This window comes from Triticum urartu, chromosome 1, assembly GCF_003073215.2.
Source record: "Triticum urartu cultivar G1812 chromosome 1, Tu2.1, whole genome shotgun sequence".
In the NCBI taxonomy this organism is placed as follows: domain Eukaryota; kingdom Viridiplantae; phylum Streptophyta; class Magnoliopsida; order Poales; family Poaceae; genus Triticum; species Triticum urartu.
In genome coordinates this window covers 540,710,557-540,725,355 of record NC_053022.1, presented here as the reverse complement: position 1 = coordinate 540,725,355, position 14,799 = coordinate 540,710,557, and the positions used below count along the sequence as shown (strand labels likewise).

At 44.3% G+C, this 14,799-nt stretch overlaps 2 protein-coding genes across 2 annotated transcripts; one reads left to right on the top strand and one right to left on the bottom strand.

Moving 5' to 3' along the window:
• Nucleotides 1–2,976: 2,976 nt before the first annotated feature.
• Nucleotides 2,977–5,631, top strand: LOC125527860 (lipid phosphate phosphatase 2-like). The gene is made up of 8 exons (XM_048692370.1): nucleotides 2,977–3,510; nucleotides 3,639–3,949; nucleotides 4,063–4,150; nucleotides 4,271–4,380; nucleotides 4,462–4,555; nucleotides 4,674–4,862; nucleotides 4,964–5,023; nucleotides 5,240–5,631. The coding sequence occupies exons 2-8, from the start codon at nucleotides 3,704–3,706 to the stop codon at nucleotides 5,425–5,427; spliced, it is 975 nt and encodes a 324-aa protein (XP_048548327.1). The 5' UTR covers nucleotides 2,977–3,510; nucleotides 3,639–3,703; the 3' UTR covers nucleotides 5,428–5,631.
• A 3,354-nt stretch (nucleotides 5,632–8,985) lies between these two features.
• LOC125527872 (homeobox-leucine zipper protein HOX7-like) lies at nucleotides 8,986–10,579 on the bottom strand. The gene is made up of 4 exons (XM_048692379.1): nucleotides 10,282–10,579; nucleotides 9,887–10,131; nucleotides 9,723–9,802; nucleotides 8,986–9,619 (listed from the first exon to the last, which is right to left on the bottom strand). The coding sequence occupies exons 1-4, from the start codon at nucleotides 10,532–10,534 to the stop codon at nucleotides 9,277–9,279; spliced, it is 921 nt and encodes a 306-aa protein (XP_048548336.1). The 5' UTR covers nucleotides 10,535–10,579; the 3' UTR covers nucleotides 8,986–9,276.
• Nucleotides 10,580–14,799: the final 4,220 nt, after the last annotated feature.

Here is a 14,799-nt window from a genome sequence, read left to right as displayed (position 1 = left end):
TGCTGCATGGATGAAATCAATTATGCAATAATCATAACATAGAGCGACAACAAACTAGCTCCAATTTATCAATTATATGTGTGGTACAAATGGAAATTTGTTCGGAGGTGAAAAGAAATCAAAACAATGTTGTTGTATGGTATGAAGCATACCTTGTTATACAAGGTTTTACTCAAAAATCCAAAGCTAGGCTATGAAGAAGCATACTCGTCGGTCATGAGTAAAATCAACTTTAAATCTCTCATTATAATGACAGTAAAATCTCAGATAAGCCTATTATTATGGCGCTATGAAAATAGTACACAAAAAAGTACAATATTACCTTACATGGATATCAAGCTCTCTGTAGAACAAATATCGGTACCATATTATATGTACACGTCAAAAGTGTTGAAAGGATCTACAAAAGAATGCATACCCACTTGCAACCCGGGAGGGTTCAAGGACCTTACAACAAAGGTGCATAGATGCATGTTGAGGAAGACGAAAACACTACGATGTGAAACAATACTGCACTCATATTAACATCATTGTGGATCACCTCATGTCACATTGCCCGTGAACATGTGTTATTTATAGTGTAGTGCCCACCAATAACATCGAGAAGGCATGACGAATATTCCCTCGATATCTCAGGAAATCAAGGCAGAAATTATTGACCACCCTATGAAAAGAGTAAAAATAATTAACCACAGTGGAATGTGCAGATGCCCGTTGCAACTTTCATGTCACAACTGTCGGAAAACCACCACTTTACAAAAAGTGGAACTTTGCACCGAACAGAAGAATTAACAGTGGCAAAAAACATCAATAGTAAATGCTAAGTGGTTTGATGACGTCACCAATCGGCTGGACCAACCCGTCGGGTTGAGTTAGCAAAAAAAAAGGCTCAAACCTTCCAATTAGCATTTTACCATTAGTGTTTTTACCACCATCAATTCGTTGGTTCGGTGCAAGTGTCACTTTTTGTAAAGTGGTGGTTTTCCAAGAGTTGTGACACGAAAGTGATGGTTCAGTACATTTTAGGGCTAGTTCTTTTGGGCGGCTTAAAAACTAAGCTGCCTCTCACCAGTTTAAAAAAATAAGCCACCCTCTAAGTTTGTTGAGATTTCTAAATTAGTTATTCCATAACTAACTTAGAAGCCTCAATGAACAATAGAGGCGGCTTATGGAAAAAGCTGAGAAGAGGACGGCTTATTTTTTAGGGAAACGCTAACTATCACCCGGCGGATTCTACCGCTCCATCCGCCGCCTCATACGCACGCCACACGTCCCATGTGGCCATCACCGTGTATCTTTTTTCCTTCTTATCTTCACTGTAAGCCACTCGTTTCCTTTTTTCCCCTCATTCATCCTCTACATCTAGCTCTGTAGTCACAGCATGCCTCCACACCATGCGTCTCTTCAGTGAAGTATTGATCTCGTCCATGACGAGAAGCGCTCCATGGCCGGTGACTGGTGCAGCAACCCATGGCTGGTCCGTAGATGCTGGAAGCCGGCCACCATGGTGCTGCCTGCCGGCTACGCCTGCGCTAGAAGCCGCCGGACCAGACCGCCCGCCTCTGGAGCTGCATCTGTCGTCGCTCGCCGTTCGATGTCGCCGCCGTCCTGGAGGAGTGCCGACGTTCATGGCTCTCGCCTCCTCGAGCTCATATGCAACAACAAATTTGTTGCAATTTTTGCAACACAGGTCTTGCTGTAGAAAATTAGACGCGGAGGAGGTCTTGTTGCAATTTCTGCAACAAGGGTCTTGTTGCAAAAAATTAGACGCGACAGAAGTTGTTGTTGCAAATTTTGCAACAAGATCTTGTTGCAGAAAATTAGACCCGGCGGAAGATGTTGCAGAAAATTAGACGCGGTGAAAGACGTTATTGCATTTTTTGCAAAGACCTTGTTGCAGAAAATTAGAGAAGAAGAGGTTTTACAATATGGGTCTTGTTGCAGGAAATTATAGAAGATGAGGTTTCACAACAAAGATCTTGTTGCAGGAAATCAGAGTAGAGCAGATCTTGCAACAAGAGCATCGTTGCGGGAAATTAGACAAGATAATTGAACAACTCGTATCACGCAATCGAACGACTCATGAGGCGGTGGATCTTCTAAAAAAATATCTGTTGCAAAAAATAAAAAATGCAGGCTTGAGTAATTGCAACAAGCAGACTGTTGCAGAAACACCACTCTTGTTGCAAAGGGTGGCTGCTTACGTTACATTGGTAGATCGGACGGTAATTAATGTATCAATCCAATGGTTAGAAAGGTGGCAGATCCTTTTTGAATTTTCGCCGGCGGACGTGTAGCGTCGCCCTATTTTTTAAGCTGTCAAAAGAACTAACCTTTACTCTTTTATTAAACTAGCAGATCCTAAAGCGACTCGATCATATGAATATACTCTTCAAAAACAACTACCGTGTTGAAAAGCAAGTGCGTAGTATAATATATAAGGGCATGTACAATGATTCTATCTTAAGAGTGCCACGTAGGATAAATGATGAGATGGAGGAGAGAGAAATTATAAGAGAAGGCTTGTCTTATCTTATTTAAAAGAAGACAAGATATGATCTCTTAGCACAATTTGTCTCATCATATTTTTAGGAACAACTAATTATTAAAGATAAGACTAAGAGATGACCCATTGTAGACATATTTTTTTGTTATTTCTAATTTACATGCAAAACTTAAGATAAGACTATTTTATCAATCATTGTACATGCCCTAAACATGTCAAAACGCAGTGGGTTAACCGTTTCGCACGTATGAATGTTGTCTGCGCTCACTTGAAATTTGATATTCTCTTGTTTCCTCTCGACGGCGTGTCGACCCTCTACTTGATTGCTCACCGGCGAAGTTTCTGAAGCTGACTTGGCCTTGAAGATGAAGTGTCTGTCGACGCATAATAAATCTCAGATAACGAAAGCATTTTTATGATTTTATCTCCCGCAGAAGATATTGTTTGCTTACGTTGACGGGTCGCGCCTGGCCGGCGAACCACCACCGAAATCGTCGTCGTCACAGCTCACGAGCAGCGGCAAGTCAGCCCACGACGCGCTCGATTCCAACAACCCGAACCAGTCCAGTCTCCATGGATGGGCCAGCCGCCCTAGCCTAGCCTAGCCTAGCACACCTCCCCCGTGCCAGCCGCTCCCAGTTGGCCATCCTCTCATTCTCAGGCGAGAAAAGCACACGCGGAAGACGCGAGGAAGCATCATCCATCGAGATCAATTCGAGAAACAGATACGCAGAAATCGGCGGCGGGCGTTCGACATCGGGAGCCGCCGCACCGGACCGGAGCCCCAGAGGGCGGAGAAACGCAAAGAATCCAAGAAACAGAGGCGCCGAGGCAAGCAAGAAACAGAGACCGCGCGGCTCGCCGCCGTCAAGCTCGCGGCCGCTGTCCCTGCAGGGAAGGAGGAGGAGGCGGTGGTGGTGGTGCTCTGCTCGTCCCTGACGCCGCCGTTGACTCCGGACCGCCGGCTCCGGCAGGAGGAATCTCCGCTCTTCGTTCGCCCTCCCGTGAGTACCTGTCGTCACTGCACCTGTCATCTACGCACTTGCGGTCTCCGTCTGTCTCCCTCCCTCCCCGCACATGCCCTGTCCACGAATTCCCCGTCCTCCCCGCTAACCCCGGATGGAACCCGCAGGCTCGCAAGAGGATCCTCCCGGCGAATCTATCGAATCCCCCCTCCTGCCCGCGCCGGAGACCAAGATGCCGCCACCGGGACCGGCGGCGGCGGCGCCCATCCAGCTGGGGGTGCCGCCCCCGTACCTGAGGACCCACGGGGCCAAGATGGCGCGGCGGCACATGTACGACTGGATCGTGCTGCTCCTCCTCGCCGCCATCGAGGTCGTGCTCAACCTCATCACGCCCTTCCACCGCTTCGTCGCCGAGTTCATGATGGACGACCTCCGCTACCCCATGAAGCCCAACACCATCCCCGTCTGGGCCGTCCCGGTAGGTACCCCCATCCACCCCCACCTACCATATCTTCCTTATCTCTGCAAAATTTGTTCTTTTTCCTCCGCTGACGAACCTTGCTCGTCGTCGGCTCCGGTGGATGGTTGCAGATATACGCCGTCATCCTGCCGATGCTCATCTTCGCCACCATCTATGTCAAGAAGAAGAATGCCTACGACCTGCATCACGCCATACTAGGCAGGTTATCCTTGCAGTGCTACCATTAATTGTTGTGCTGCAGCAGACTGCAACTGCGTCAGTTCATTCAGAACACTGCTCTTGTCATCAGCTCTGAAAGATGTGTGGTGAAATTTGCAGGCCTGCTGTTCTCCGTGCTCATCACCGGCGTCCTCACCGACGCGATCAAGGACGGCGTCGGCCGACCCCGCCCCAACTTCTACTATCGATGCTTTCCTGACGGGGTGCCGGTGAGCTCTCTTCCGCAATTGCTTCGTCAGAGCTTTCCATTTCTTCAACATCTGCCATGCTGAATCCAGTTGCCATTTCAGAACTACGAGGCGGTCACTCGACAAGTCATATGCCACGGAGACGCGAAAGTCATCAAAGAAGGGCACAAGAGCTTCCCCAGTGGCCACACCTCATGTAAGCTTGGCCACCATCTGCAATTCTGAAGACCATCTGAACTTGTTTGAGTTGCACTGTAGCATGAACTGGTTATCTTTCTAGATCATTTCTCATGTTCATCTGGTATGGAATGCAGGGTCCTTTGCCGGGCTGGGCTTCCTGTCGTGGTACCTTGCCGGCAAGATCAGGGTGTTTGACCGGGGCGGACACATTGCCAAGCTCTGCATCGTGATCCTGCCGCTGCTCTTCGCTGCCATGGTCGGCGTGTCGCGGGTCGCAGACTACTGGCACCACTGGCAGGACGTGTTTGCCGGTGGAATCCTTGGTACGTTCCAACTCCATCAGAGCCGTTATAAGTTCAGTAGTGTCTCCATCTCTTGAAGATCGCACTGACAGACTGCTGATCATGTGGGTGTATCTCTGCAGGGCTGGTTGTTGCTTCGTTCTGCTATCTGCAGTTCTTCCCGCATCCGGCTAGCAAACACGGTACATTTATAATTTACTCTGGATTAACGAAATAGGTTTTCTCCTCGCTTTATATATAAAGCAACCACCACATCCACATGAGTACATTTGTTCTGGATTGTTAGTGCATACACAATGCCACTGCTCTTTGTTCCGCCATTGTCAGATGCACAGAAATGAAGCCCCTTTTCACAACTACAGTATAACTGAAGTGAAATGTTACCTGTTCTGTTTCAGGGCTGTGGCCTCATGCATTCCAACATCACAATCCTAACCCGGAAACTGAGAACCAAGGAACAACAGATGCCCATCAGTCGGTGCTGCCGCATGATCTGTCCGTGGTACAATATGTTACCTCCATGGAGATGAGAACCAATGGCCGAGCGTTGGATAACATGGAGGCTGGCAGCGGCAGAGCTTGGTAACTGAATACGACCACCATGGGGATGGGGGCAGGCACGCACCATCAGAGACATCAGCTTGTAGGTAGGTAGGTACTAGTAGAACTCTTGTTCTGTATATGTTTCTTGTAAAGACAAATAAAATTGCGCGATTTGGTTCGTGGTCGGACCGAAGTAGATCTAGTCCTTGAGTTTTCAGAATCAATCCATTGATCTAGTCCTAAACAAGTGCATTTTCTGTTCATGCAAATGCAGTATATACTTTTGCTATCACTTGCATCAAAATAAAATAAGTATTTTGTACATAACCTAACATGTTAGGAATTGACTAGCTGCCCCAAAAGGGAACGAAGAGGGAGTTAACTAGTGCTCATATCTTTTCGAAAAAGCTTATGCAACCAATTGAGGGGATGCGATGAGTACATAAAAAGCATTTTTGTGGCAAATACAACACATAGCCACCCTGAAAAAACATCACATAGCCACTGCTATTGTGGAATTTAACAAAAAACCCGACTGATTTAGGGGCATGGTCTGATCGCTGCCGTGTTTTGACAACCTATTATGACTGGCGGGGTCCACATGTTTGAGCTAAGGTGGTCAAAAGTATGACAAACGATACATGTACACATATTTGAGCATTTGGCGAATGAAAAAGAAAAACAGCGGCAGGGATATTTGTATATGGTCTGAAGGCATTACTGTAAAAAGCCTCGAATGTAAGCGAAAAGATTAAATAAATCAATGGAAGGTGTGTGCAACCAGAAATTGCAAAACCATAAATGAAAACCTATCTGATTTTTCAACTAATGATTCATCTGATGAACAACTCAAAGTTTTTCACCATTCTAAATATACTGCCTGATATATGAAACACTGTAGTGTCCGAGGTCCCAGATTTGTGATTCTCAGCTGGTCATTTCCTCCTCTTTTTTCTGAAGGAAATGTGAAATGCGGGCAACAGCTACTTACTAGTAAACAAATCGCATTCAAATTTGATATACACATATGGTACAAAAAGAATGACATCCATATGCTAAAGCTTAACTAATATTCTATAGTATGAATGTGTCCTTCTGTAGAATTTAACTTTGCAAATCAGAGAACATCATTCTCCATATATCATAAAATGATGACCAATATATTCATGACAATTTTGGACAAAATCATGGCAGTACGGCTACCTACAGGTTTTACCACAAACAGGTGCATTGCAAATAGGATGATGATAGACAGATTCAAGGACCAAATCTGTTTGTAACATTTTGGCGTATTGGTCTACTTATTTATTTTGGACCGCTGCAAATAGGCTAGCCCGCTTTCGAAGCAAAATAAAACTGTAACTGTTGGTTTATTTGTGAACATTCAACATTTAATGGAGCTTGGAACGGCACCTTTACAAGGTCATAAAACAATAACAATTCAGAGCAATCAATTGTATGAACAATAAACAATAACCAATTAACTAATTCAGGCCAATGAATCTTATATGTGAGTACTAATGGAGTGTCGAAAAAACATCTTACATTATGAGACGGAGGGAGTACTGAGGTAGCAGGAGAGCAATAATTGCTAGAGTAGCATTAGTTCAGAGCTATAAGACTGAAATAACCCCTCTGAGTATTACAGTACAGAAAAACAATTTCTCAAGTAGTACAACCTCCATTCCTAAATATAAGACGTTTTGAAAGTTTAAATCAAACTGGAACAGAGGGCGTAACTACTATCAGTTCAAAGCAACAACAAACTGGAAACCAAAGCATAACCCAGACATGAATTTTTGCTCGATTATGGAGACATACCAGACATGAATGGCTGTAGGTTTCCATGGGATACAAAGGAGGGTCTGACCTCGAGCTAGAGAAAGGACAACTTTATATGGTTCAGCCTTGCTTAGTGGCAAACTCAAGAAAAATATTTCTGGTTTAGCCCTGCCACGGAGAATGTTACATAGGCTCCTCGAGACTCCATCTGGTTATGTATTACATGATTCCCCATATCTATCTCAGTTTCAAGGAGGTTTTGGATTGCTTTGATGTTTTCTGAAAGCTACAATTTGATGCAACACCTATCATTCCTAAATATCCATAAGAACAAACTGCAAGTGAAGGATGTGGGCCAGGAAGATGAAGACAATGGTGATTTAGTAGATCTAAAAGACGTCACATGTCTATTTATGTAAAGCTAACCACAGCATCATCGTTGCTTATGGGTAGAATTGTTTTTACTTGATCTCTTGAAACTCAGAATTGTTTATTTGATCTGTAGACACTTAGATATGGCAACTATATCAGTATCATCAATATTGATGGGCAGCCCCCTGGTGTTTGCAAAAGCATCCAAAACCTCCTTCAGAAGCCTGGCTTCGTTAAATTCTCCTTTCAATACCCTTCAAGAAAAGATTCTCCTTTCAATACAATCAGGCTGGAGCACCGGACAAGGCATGCTATTCAGAATAGGGTGTTGTGGCAAACCTCTAGAAGCAAAGTCTTCAATAATTTTCTGCAGAACATCTACTATTCATTGATTGGATGTTCAGATTTCAGATCGCGTAAGTGTTTGCGTCGACGTTGGATGGATCATTTGCGACAGCGAGCGCGCACACGTGTCGCCGTGGTCGTCGGCATGTGAGCACCCAATCAAAGCTTCGAGTGCGAATATATGCTACTCTAGTGTTGTAGCTGGTCGTCCACTTCAACAGGTGTAAGCCAGACCTGGCCCTGTCAACTTCCTGTGTCTCTCCCCTTGTCTCGACGTGCGTAATCGCCAAGCTTATCTTATCTTACAATGCTTGACATTGAAAAGTGTGTTACAAAAGATGCAAATAGATCATTACTAAAAGTAGATGAGAGAGATGATATGTTTTTTCTAAGAACAGGGAGATGATACGTGTATGTTAACCAATATCAATACATTCCCTAGGAGCATGACTATGGGTGCTCCTTCCATGAACTAAATCACATAATACGAATCGACGACAAGTTGGCCGTGGCCATCAGACACATCTCAATGCCCCATGGCCTGTCCGGATACCCTTGGCACAGTCGCCCGGACCATCCCCTTCGTGATCTCCTGTCTAGCCAACAGCTTCGTTTAGTCTCTTTTGGCCATGCGACGGTGCACTTCATTAATAGTCCTGACTTTCATATGTTCGAACTAAACACCTAACCCTCTGCATATTCCGAGTCCAAACTATATCCCTATATAGATAATCGACATAATTCTAACGTAGTGTACACTTAGGTGACAGTTGTGCAGCGCATATTCAACTTGATGCTGACGGCGTCCGGCGGGAACCCAGAATTCCATACAGCAGTTTGATTATTTGGCCAGTGTTGCTACACGTTGCATGCTCCCTCTCGTTTGTTTCTTTTTGCCGGCAATCACGCAACCACCAAGAGAAGTTTCATAACTGGCAAATTCTCCTACACATACGCATACGTAGTGACAGTGATACAGCCTCAATGATTGTAATTTGCAGAGGTCAGCATCACCAATTTCATTGTCATTTTCAGCCAGCATGCAGAGTCATTGGGTCACAGTTAATGTTTAACCATGAAATGGCATGTGCTACACTGTGACTGGTACACAAATGGAAATTAGAGGTCTCCTGACAATTGCCAGGATGACACCTCTACAAACCACATCATTGATCATATTTTACAAAGCCAAATCAACTTTCCAAAGTCAGCCACGTAATAGCAAATTCCACACCTACTATAAGCGAGCTCATCTACCGTTATAAAACTGGCTAAACTATATAGAGTTTACAAAGTATGATGCATACATGTGTACATCACTGGTGACAAAAAAAAGAGACTATTTACATAACTAAGGCAACATGAACGGGCCGGCCAGGCTAAGCCAGCCACGTCACAATGTCGCTGACGGCTGGCGGCGTAGGGGGGGCACCGGGTGGCTGACGACGGTGAAGGGGCCAAAGTGAGGCCTGCCGGGAAACAAGGTGGACATCGGCGACAGTCCCGGAGATGACGCGGCGGAGACGGTGGAACGGGTGGTGGCGTCACATGATGAGCCCGCTGGGAGCACCGTGCTGAACCCAGACAGGTGGTGATTCAGATTGTAGAGCGGGTACGGGGCACGGGAGGCGCGCAGCTCCGCCACCTCCCGCTGGAGCTTACGGTTCTCCCGTGCCAGCGCGTCGCAGCAGCGCTTCAGGCGCTCGCAGTCCGCCTCCGTCTGCTTCAGCTTCGTCCTGTGATAAACATGGTGTTAGATTTCCTCGCTCTTCTGTTTTGGAAAATGGTGACATCAAAAAATGGTATATAAATTACTGCTATATAAATTTTGTTACATACCTGGCTCTTCTGTTTTGGAACCAGACCTCAACTTGGCGCGGTCGAAGGCTCAGCCGGTTGGCTAAACAGCTCTTCTGTTCCTGTATATATGCCGAATGAATATCCAGCTATATCATCCACTTATTTTGATCGATTAAGAAAATATGCAGGCAGAAGGTGCATACCAGGGTTAGCGTGCTGTGCTCTTTGAAGCTACCCTCTAGAAACGCAGACTGTTCCTTGGACAGCCTCAGTTTCTTCCTCACCCTTCCACCTCCATTGTCTTCGTCCTCTGAACCTTCCTCATCAACTCCCTGTGCCACAGGAACCTCCATATGCATGGACGGCGGTGGCAAAGACCTCGCTATCGATGCTCTGCCATCCACCGGAACAGCAGCGTTCACATCAAACCCGCGTGAATTCGCACTCGCTGTACAGATAAAAAGACTCATCAGCATACAAAGACTTTTACAGACACAGAAGCTACGAGCACATAGCAACATATGGATAGACCTACTGGGATGGGAACCGAAAACCGATCAATTCAACAGCTTGTTCCGCAGGATTCTCTTCAACTCACCTGTTTGTGAAGAGGCTTGGCGAAAAGGGCTTGCTCTGACAGGCAGTTCGCGGCATGCTTCGTCGCTATCTTCTTCTCCCTCCGCAGTTTCTATGCTTATCCTCTGGTTATCTTGGTCAGCTCTTTGGGTAGCCGTTACTCGTAGCCCTAGCGCAAGGTCGTCGTGGTCTTCTCCTTGGCATGTCGCCGACGCAGGCATGGTGCTGGCCTTCACTGGAGCTGGAAGATCGCCTAGACTAAGCTCAAGCTCCATGTCAAGGAAAGGGAGGGGTCTTGGAGTGATGAGGCAAAGAGGGAACAAATAGCAAGTACCACATATATAGTAGTGGTCGGCCAATCAAGCAAGTAATCATCGGGTTTGATAAAATAAACTCAAACATGTTAAGTATCAGAGAACACGTTTGGATTGGATTGTTATCTATTGCTTGTCCCATCAACCTCCAATATTATATCATGTTTCCTTCTATTCCAATAATTTAAAAAAATATTATTTATAATGCTAGGCTAAGTGTGCAATCTATTTGAACTTTGAAACTACTCTTATGGAGAGGGTTAACTGGAGATTCATATTTCAACCGAGGTCCACAAAACTATCACTTTGACATTAAAAAAATAAGAGATTCTCAGAGAAGCATTATTACGAGCTATTATGACATTTGCATTTCTCCCACACATTAGGAAGATATAAGACGTTTTCTTTTCTCAAGGAAACAACCATTCTTGTCCTTCCAAGAAAAGGCATGGTTGAAAACCAAATAATTTATGCAACTAGTATCTAGAACACACTTTGTCTTTTCTTAACAAAATTACCGGTTTTGCCCTTCCAAGAAAAGGCATGGTTGAAAGCCAAACAATTTATTCAACTAATAGAGGATTATCATTAATTTGATCAATAATTGTGCTTTGCAAAAATAACATAGAATATGCTTTGTCACAAGATTGCTTGGAAAGTTATCTCTCCTTAAGAAATGATAAGCTTATCGGTAAGAGACAATTCTTACTGTAACAAAACCCGTATAGCAAGGCAGAATGCTCACTGAATTTATCACACTGACTGCTACGGCTGCCTATGGAAATAGGAGTAGTTGGTATCGTGATGTCCATATGTCAAAATCTGAGCTGCGATCATCTTCAAGCTGAGGTGGTCTAGATACTCCACAAATAAGTAGCCATGATGTGACTATCTGGAGTCTAATGTGTGGATAACATGTAACAAACCACTTTTTCAGAAGTTGTAAGAACCACTACACTAGGTAGCAAGTCCAATTGTGTAGCAGATGTCTACATTTCTAGAGTGGCTACGGTTGGATGACAGATCGTGTAGCAGTTGTCAACATTTCTAGAGTGGCTAAGGTTGGATGAGAGACTTGGAAAATATCTTTTTCCACGGATATGCAGGAGAACACACAAGTTAGTACAGGATACAAGCAAACTCCAACCGCCTACAACCCGAGGGCGATGAGACAAGATGCTCTGGTGATCCCCCACAAGAAGAAGTTGTGTTTGCAGTCCTTGTTGATCTTCTATATTGTGTGGCAGATTACACCTTGCAGGTGAATCATTTACCTAGAATTCTGCGACCATCCTTTTTTCCCTCTGAACTTGACAGGTACAGATTGCAGCAGACGGGGAGCTGCAGAGGCACAGGTGTAGAACTGCTTCCAAGGTGAAGATCAGAAGCTGCATCCCTTTCAATCTCATTAATCTGCAAAGGGAGACCTTGCCAGCAGGGTTTTGTGTGGAAGCGCAACCATTTCCATCTGAGCTTCTTATTTTGATCTGAAGTGTCTAATCAAAATGGCTACAAGCCTTGGGCAAGTTTCATCAGTATGAACTATGAAGCTCTAACATGACCACTCGTTCAGACAGTATAAGAGTGATGAGCCCCATTGAATTTGCCCCCATGCATAAGTATTATATTGAGCGCGGGGTCGTGGGCTCGAATCTTCCAGTTTTGACTCCAGTCGGACAAGATTCTGGATCATGCTGATCAAGCAGCCCCTATGCACATGAACTCTCATTTCTTATCCATGGGCGTGCCCGTCTCCAGTGACAAGGATCAGAGATTATAGAGACAAAGAACGGTTCTTTGTCCTTTGTCGTAGTTGCAACAGAAAAGTTGAGGACTTTCACTTTCAGACCTTAACATACACCTACACATTGCTTTCACTAAAATTTCAGCCATAATCTAGTTTGACAACTAGACCAGTAATATGTGTAAAATATTGTTTGAATATATATTTGGGCAGATAAAGTACAGGGAAGGCTGTTCGGCATGGCCAAAGGTACATATATACAAAGGGCAAACTGCCTCTTGACAACTTGTAGATTTGAAACTAATAATGTACAGGAAAAGTGAATGAGCTGAGGTCACCCTTTTGTTCTCACAGAATATTTAATTACAAAACTGATTAGATTTCTTTGCAGATAGACACGATATGACTGTTTGATTTTGGGGAACACTTTGACTCAGTTGAAAGGGCGGATGAGTTTTATGCAAAATAATGTCTTTGTGGAATATAAGCTTTCATAAATCCTTGTTATGGTTAACTAATTTAAAATATTCTCTGACAACAGAAGTCAACTAATATATCATCTATAACTCGCTAACCAATAGCTTGCTTTTTAAGGAATCGTGGTTCGTGGACTGAAGCAACAACACTAAACCCTGGAACAGTACTTACTTTTCAAAATCCGGGCACGTCAATGGATCTTTAGGTTTTAAATTTTTTGTTGAGAAGTTCCTGATAATATTTTGGTGTTGCTAAGTAAATTTCTGATAGCGAAGTGTTATAAAACTGCATTTGGGGTATGAAAACAGCTACGGATCAGAATATAAATGATTCGATGGCACATCGTTGTGTGCTAGAAACCTTCTGCAGTTATATTATGAAACAAGCCTCCCAGTTACAACAATTTGTCGGTAAGAAAAGGATCATTCAATGAATCATTAGGAGAAAGGTTGTGACATCTATCCTGTGATATTTTACTATGTATTGGAGCAACGTACAGCTACCGGGAAGTATGAAAAGTTATTAAAAATTCATAAAATACAGTGAACAAATGAAAACAATAAACCTCCATAAGTTTTTTTGACCGGAAACAACACGACTTTGCTGTGTGTATTTTTATTGTTTTTCAAATATAAATGTACAAGGAAAAGAAAGAAGCAGAATAAAACCTACAACAGGGGTCTGAGCTAGCCCCAAAGAGGTAAACAACGAAAAAACAAGCAGAAAGCTCCACTGACTAGCTCAGGATACATGAAAATGGAAACAAGGCCCTTAATGGATTTTTTTTACCCAGTTCTAAAAACTGTTCCATCTCTTTCTCTTCGAACTATGCAAAATCCACCGTAGCTCCTCTTTAAACTTGCCTCCGCTACAAATGAAAAGAGACTGTGAATGTCAATCCAGTTGCCCGAGACCCCATTTAAAAGAACAACAGTTTTGGAAGTCGTTAGCAGAGAAATCATCCACAAAACCCACCTGCTTATAAGATCCTCATGTTCTCAGGATGGCAAATAAAGCCTCCCATGATACGGCGTCAAACACTTTGGTGAAGTCAAGTTTGAGGACCAAGGCTTTCTTCTGTCTTTTCCTGCAAGTTTGTATAAGGTCCATCGCACACAGGAGGTTGTCGGCTATGGATCTTTTCTTGATGAAACCAGGCTTTTTCGACAAAGATGATGAAACCAGATTGATCAGTAGCCACCAGCAAAGTGATTAGATCCTGAAGCCTACCCGCCAAAAACCTTTGTAATCCGCTTTACAGAGCAGTTAAAAAGGGAAATCAGTCTGAAATTGCTGGGGGGTAGAATCATATTCATATATGACATGTTAATTCTGTTCCAGCTGCACAGACCCATTGAAGAATGGGTCAAAGAAAATAAACATGTCTCCTTTGAGAATATTGGCAGAAGTCCTGATAAAGCGCAGAAGTGGAACCATCCAGAGCTTTTATTCAGCTACCGATAAATATCTCCAAAGCAGAGTGAGAGCCTGGGACACTTACAGTACACATCAATCAGCGCGTCGACCACCAACGCGCCTCACTCCGCAGCACTTTGATATGCATACTCATGTTCTTTCCTGCCGCCAGTATAATGGCAAGCGCAGAGCAAGCACTGACAGTACTAGCTAGCCCAAAGCTGCGTCCCCCAAACGAGACATGTTTCTCCTCTCCACTAAAGAACATAAACTCTTGGTCCAATTCAAGCATGAACAGGTTTGCATCCGCTAAAGAACATATTGTTTCTCCTCTCCACTTACCTACCTAGTGCAAGAATCTAGCTAACGCAACAATAATTCCCACCATATCGATGCGGTAATTTTCCATCTTTCAGAACTGAGAAGCGAGCAGAGCAATGATCTGAATAAACTGACGCGGTTGTAGCCTGCAGGCTGCGGCAGAACGCTAGTTGCAGTGCAGGAATAACCTGCGTGCTTAGTGTGACGTGATGCAGGTCGTAGGCATTCTTCTCGACGTAGATCCCGGCTCACCAGCCCGGTGACGGCG

Coding starts and splice junctions, on each gene's coding strand:
- LOC125527860 (XM_048692370.1), top strand. CDS start 3,704: ATGCCGCCACCGGGACCGGCGGCGGCGGCGCCCATCCAGCTGGGGGTG. Junction 3,950..4,062: donor TCCCCGTCTGGGCCGTCCCG/GTAGGTACCCCC, acceptor GGATGGTTGCAG/ATATACGCCGTCATCCTGCC. Junction 5,024..5,239: donor GCATCCGGCTAGCAAACACG/GTACATTTATAA, acceptor GTTCTGTTTCAG/GGCTGTGGCCTCATGCATTC.
- LOC125527872 (XM_048692379.1), bottom strand. CDS start 10,534: ATGGAGCTTGAGCTTAGTCTAGGCGATCTTCCAGCTCCAGTGAAGGCC. Junction 10,132..10,281: donor CCAAGCCTCTTCACAAACAG/GTGAGTTGAAGA, acceptor TTATCTGTACAG/CGAGTGCGAATTCACGCGGG. Junction 9,803..9,886: donor AGCACAGCACGCTAACCCTG/GTATGCACCTTC, acceptor GCATATATACAG/GAACAGAAGAGCTGTTTAGC.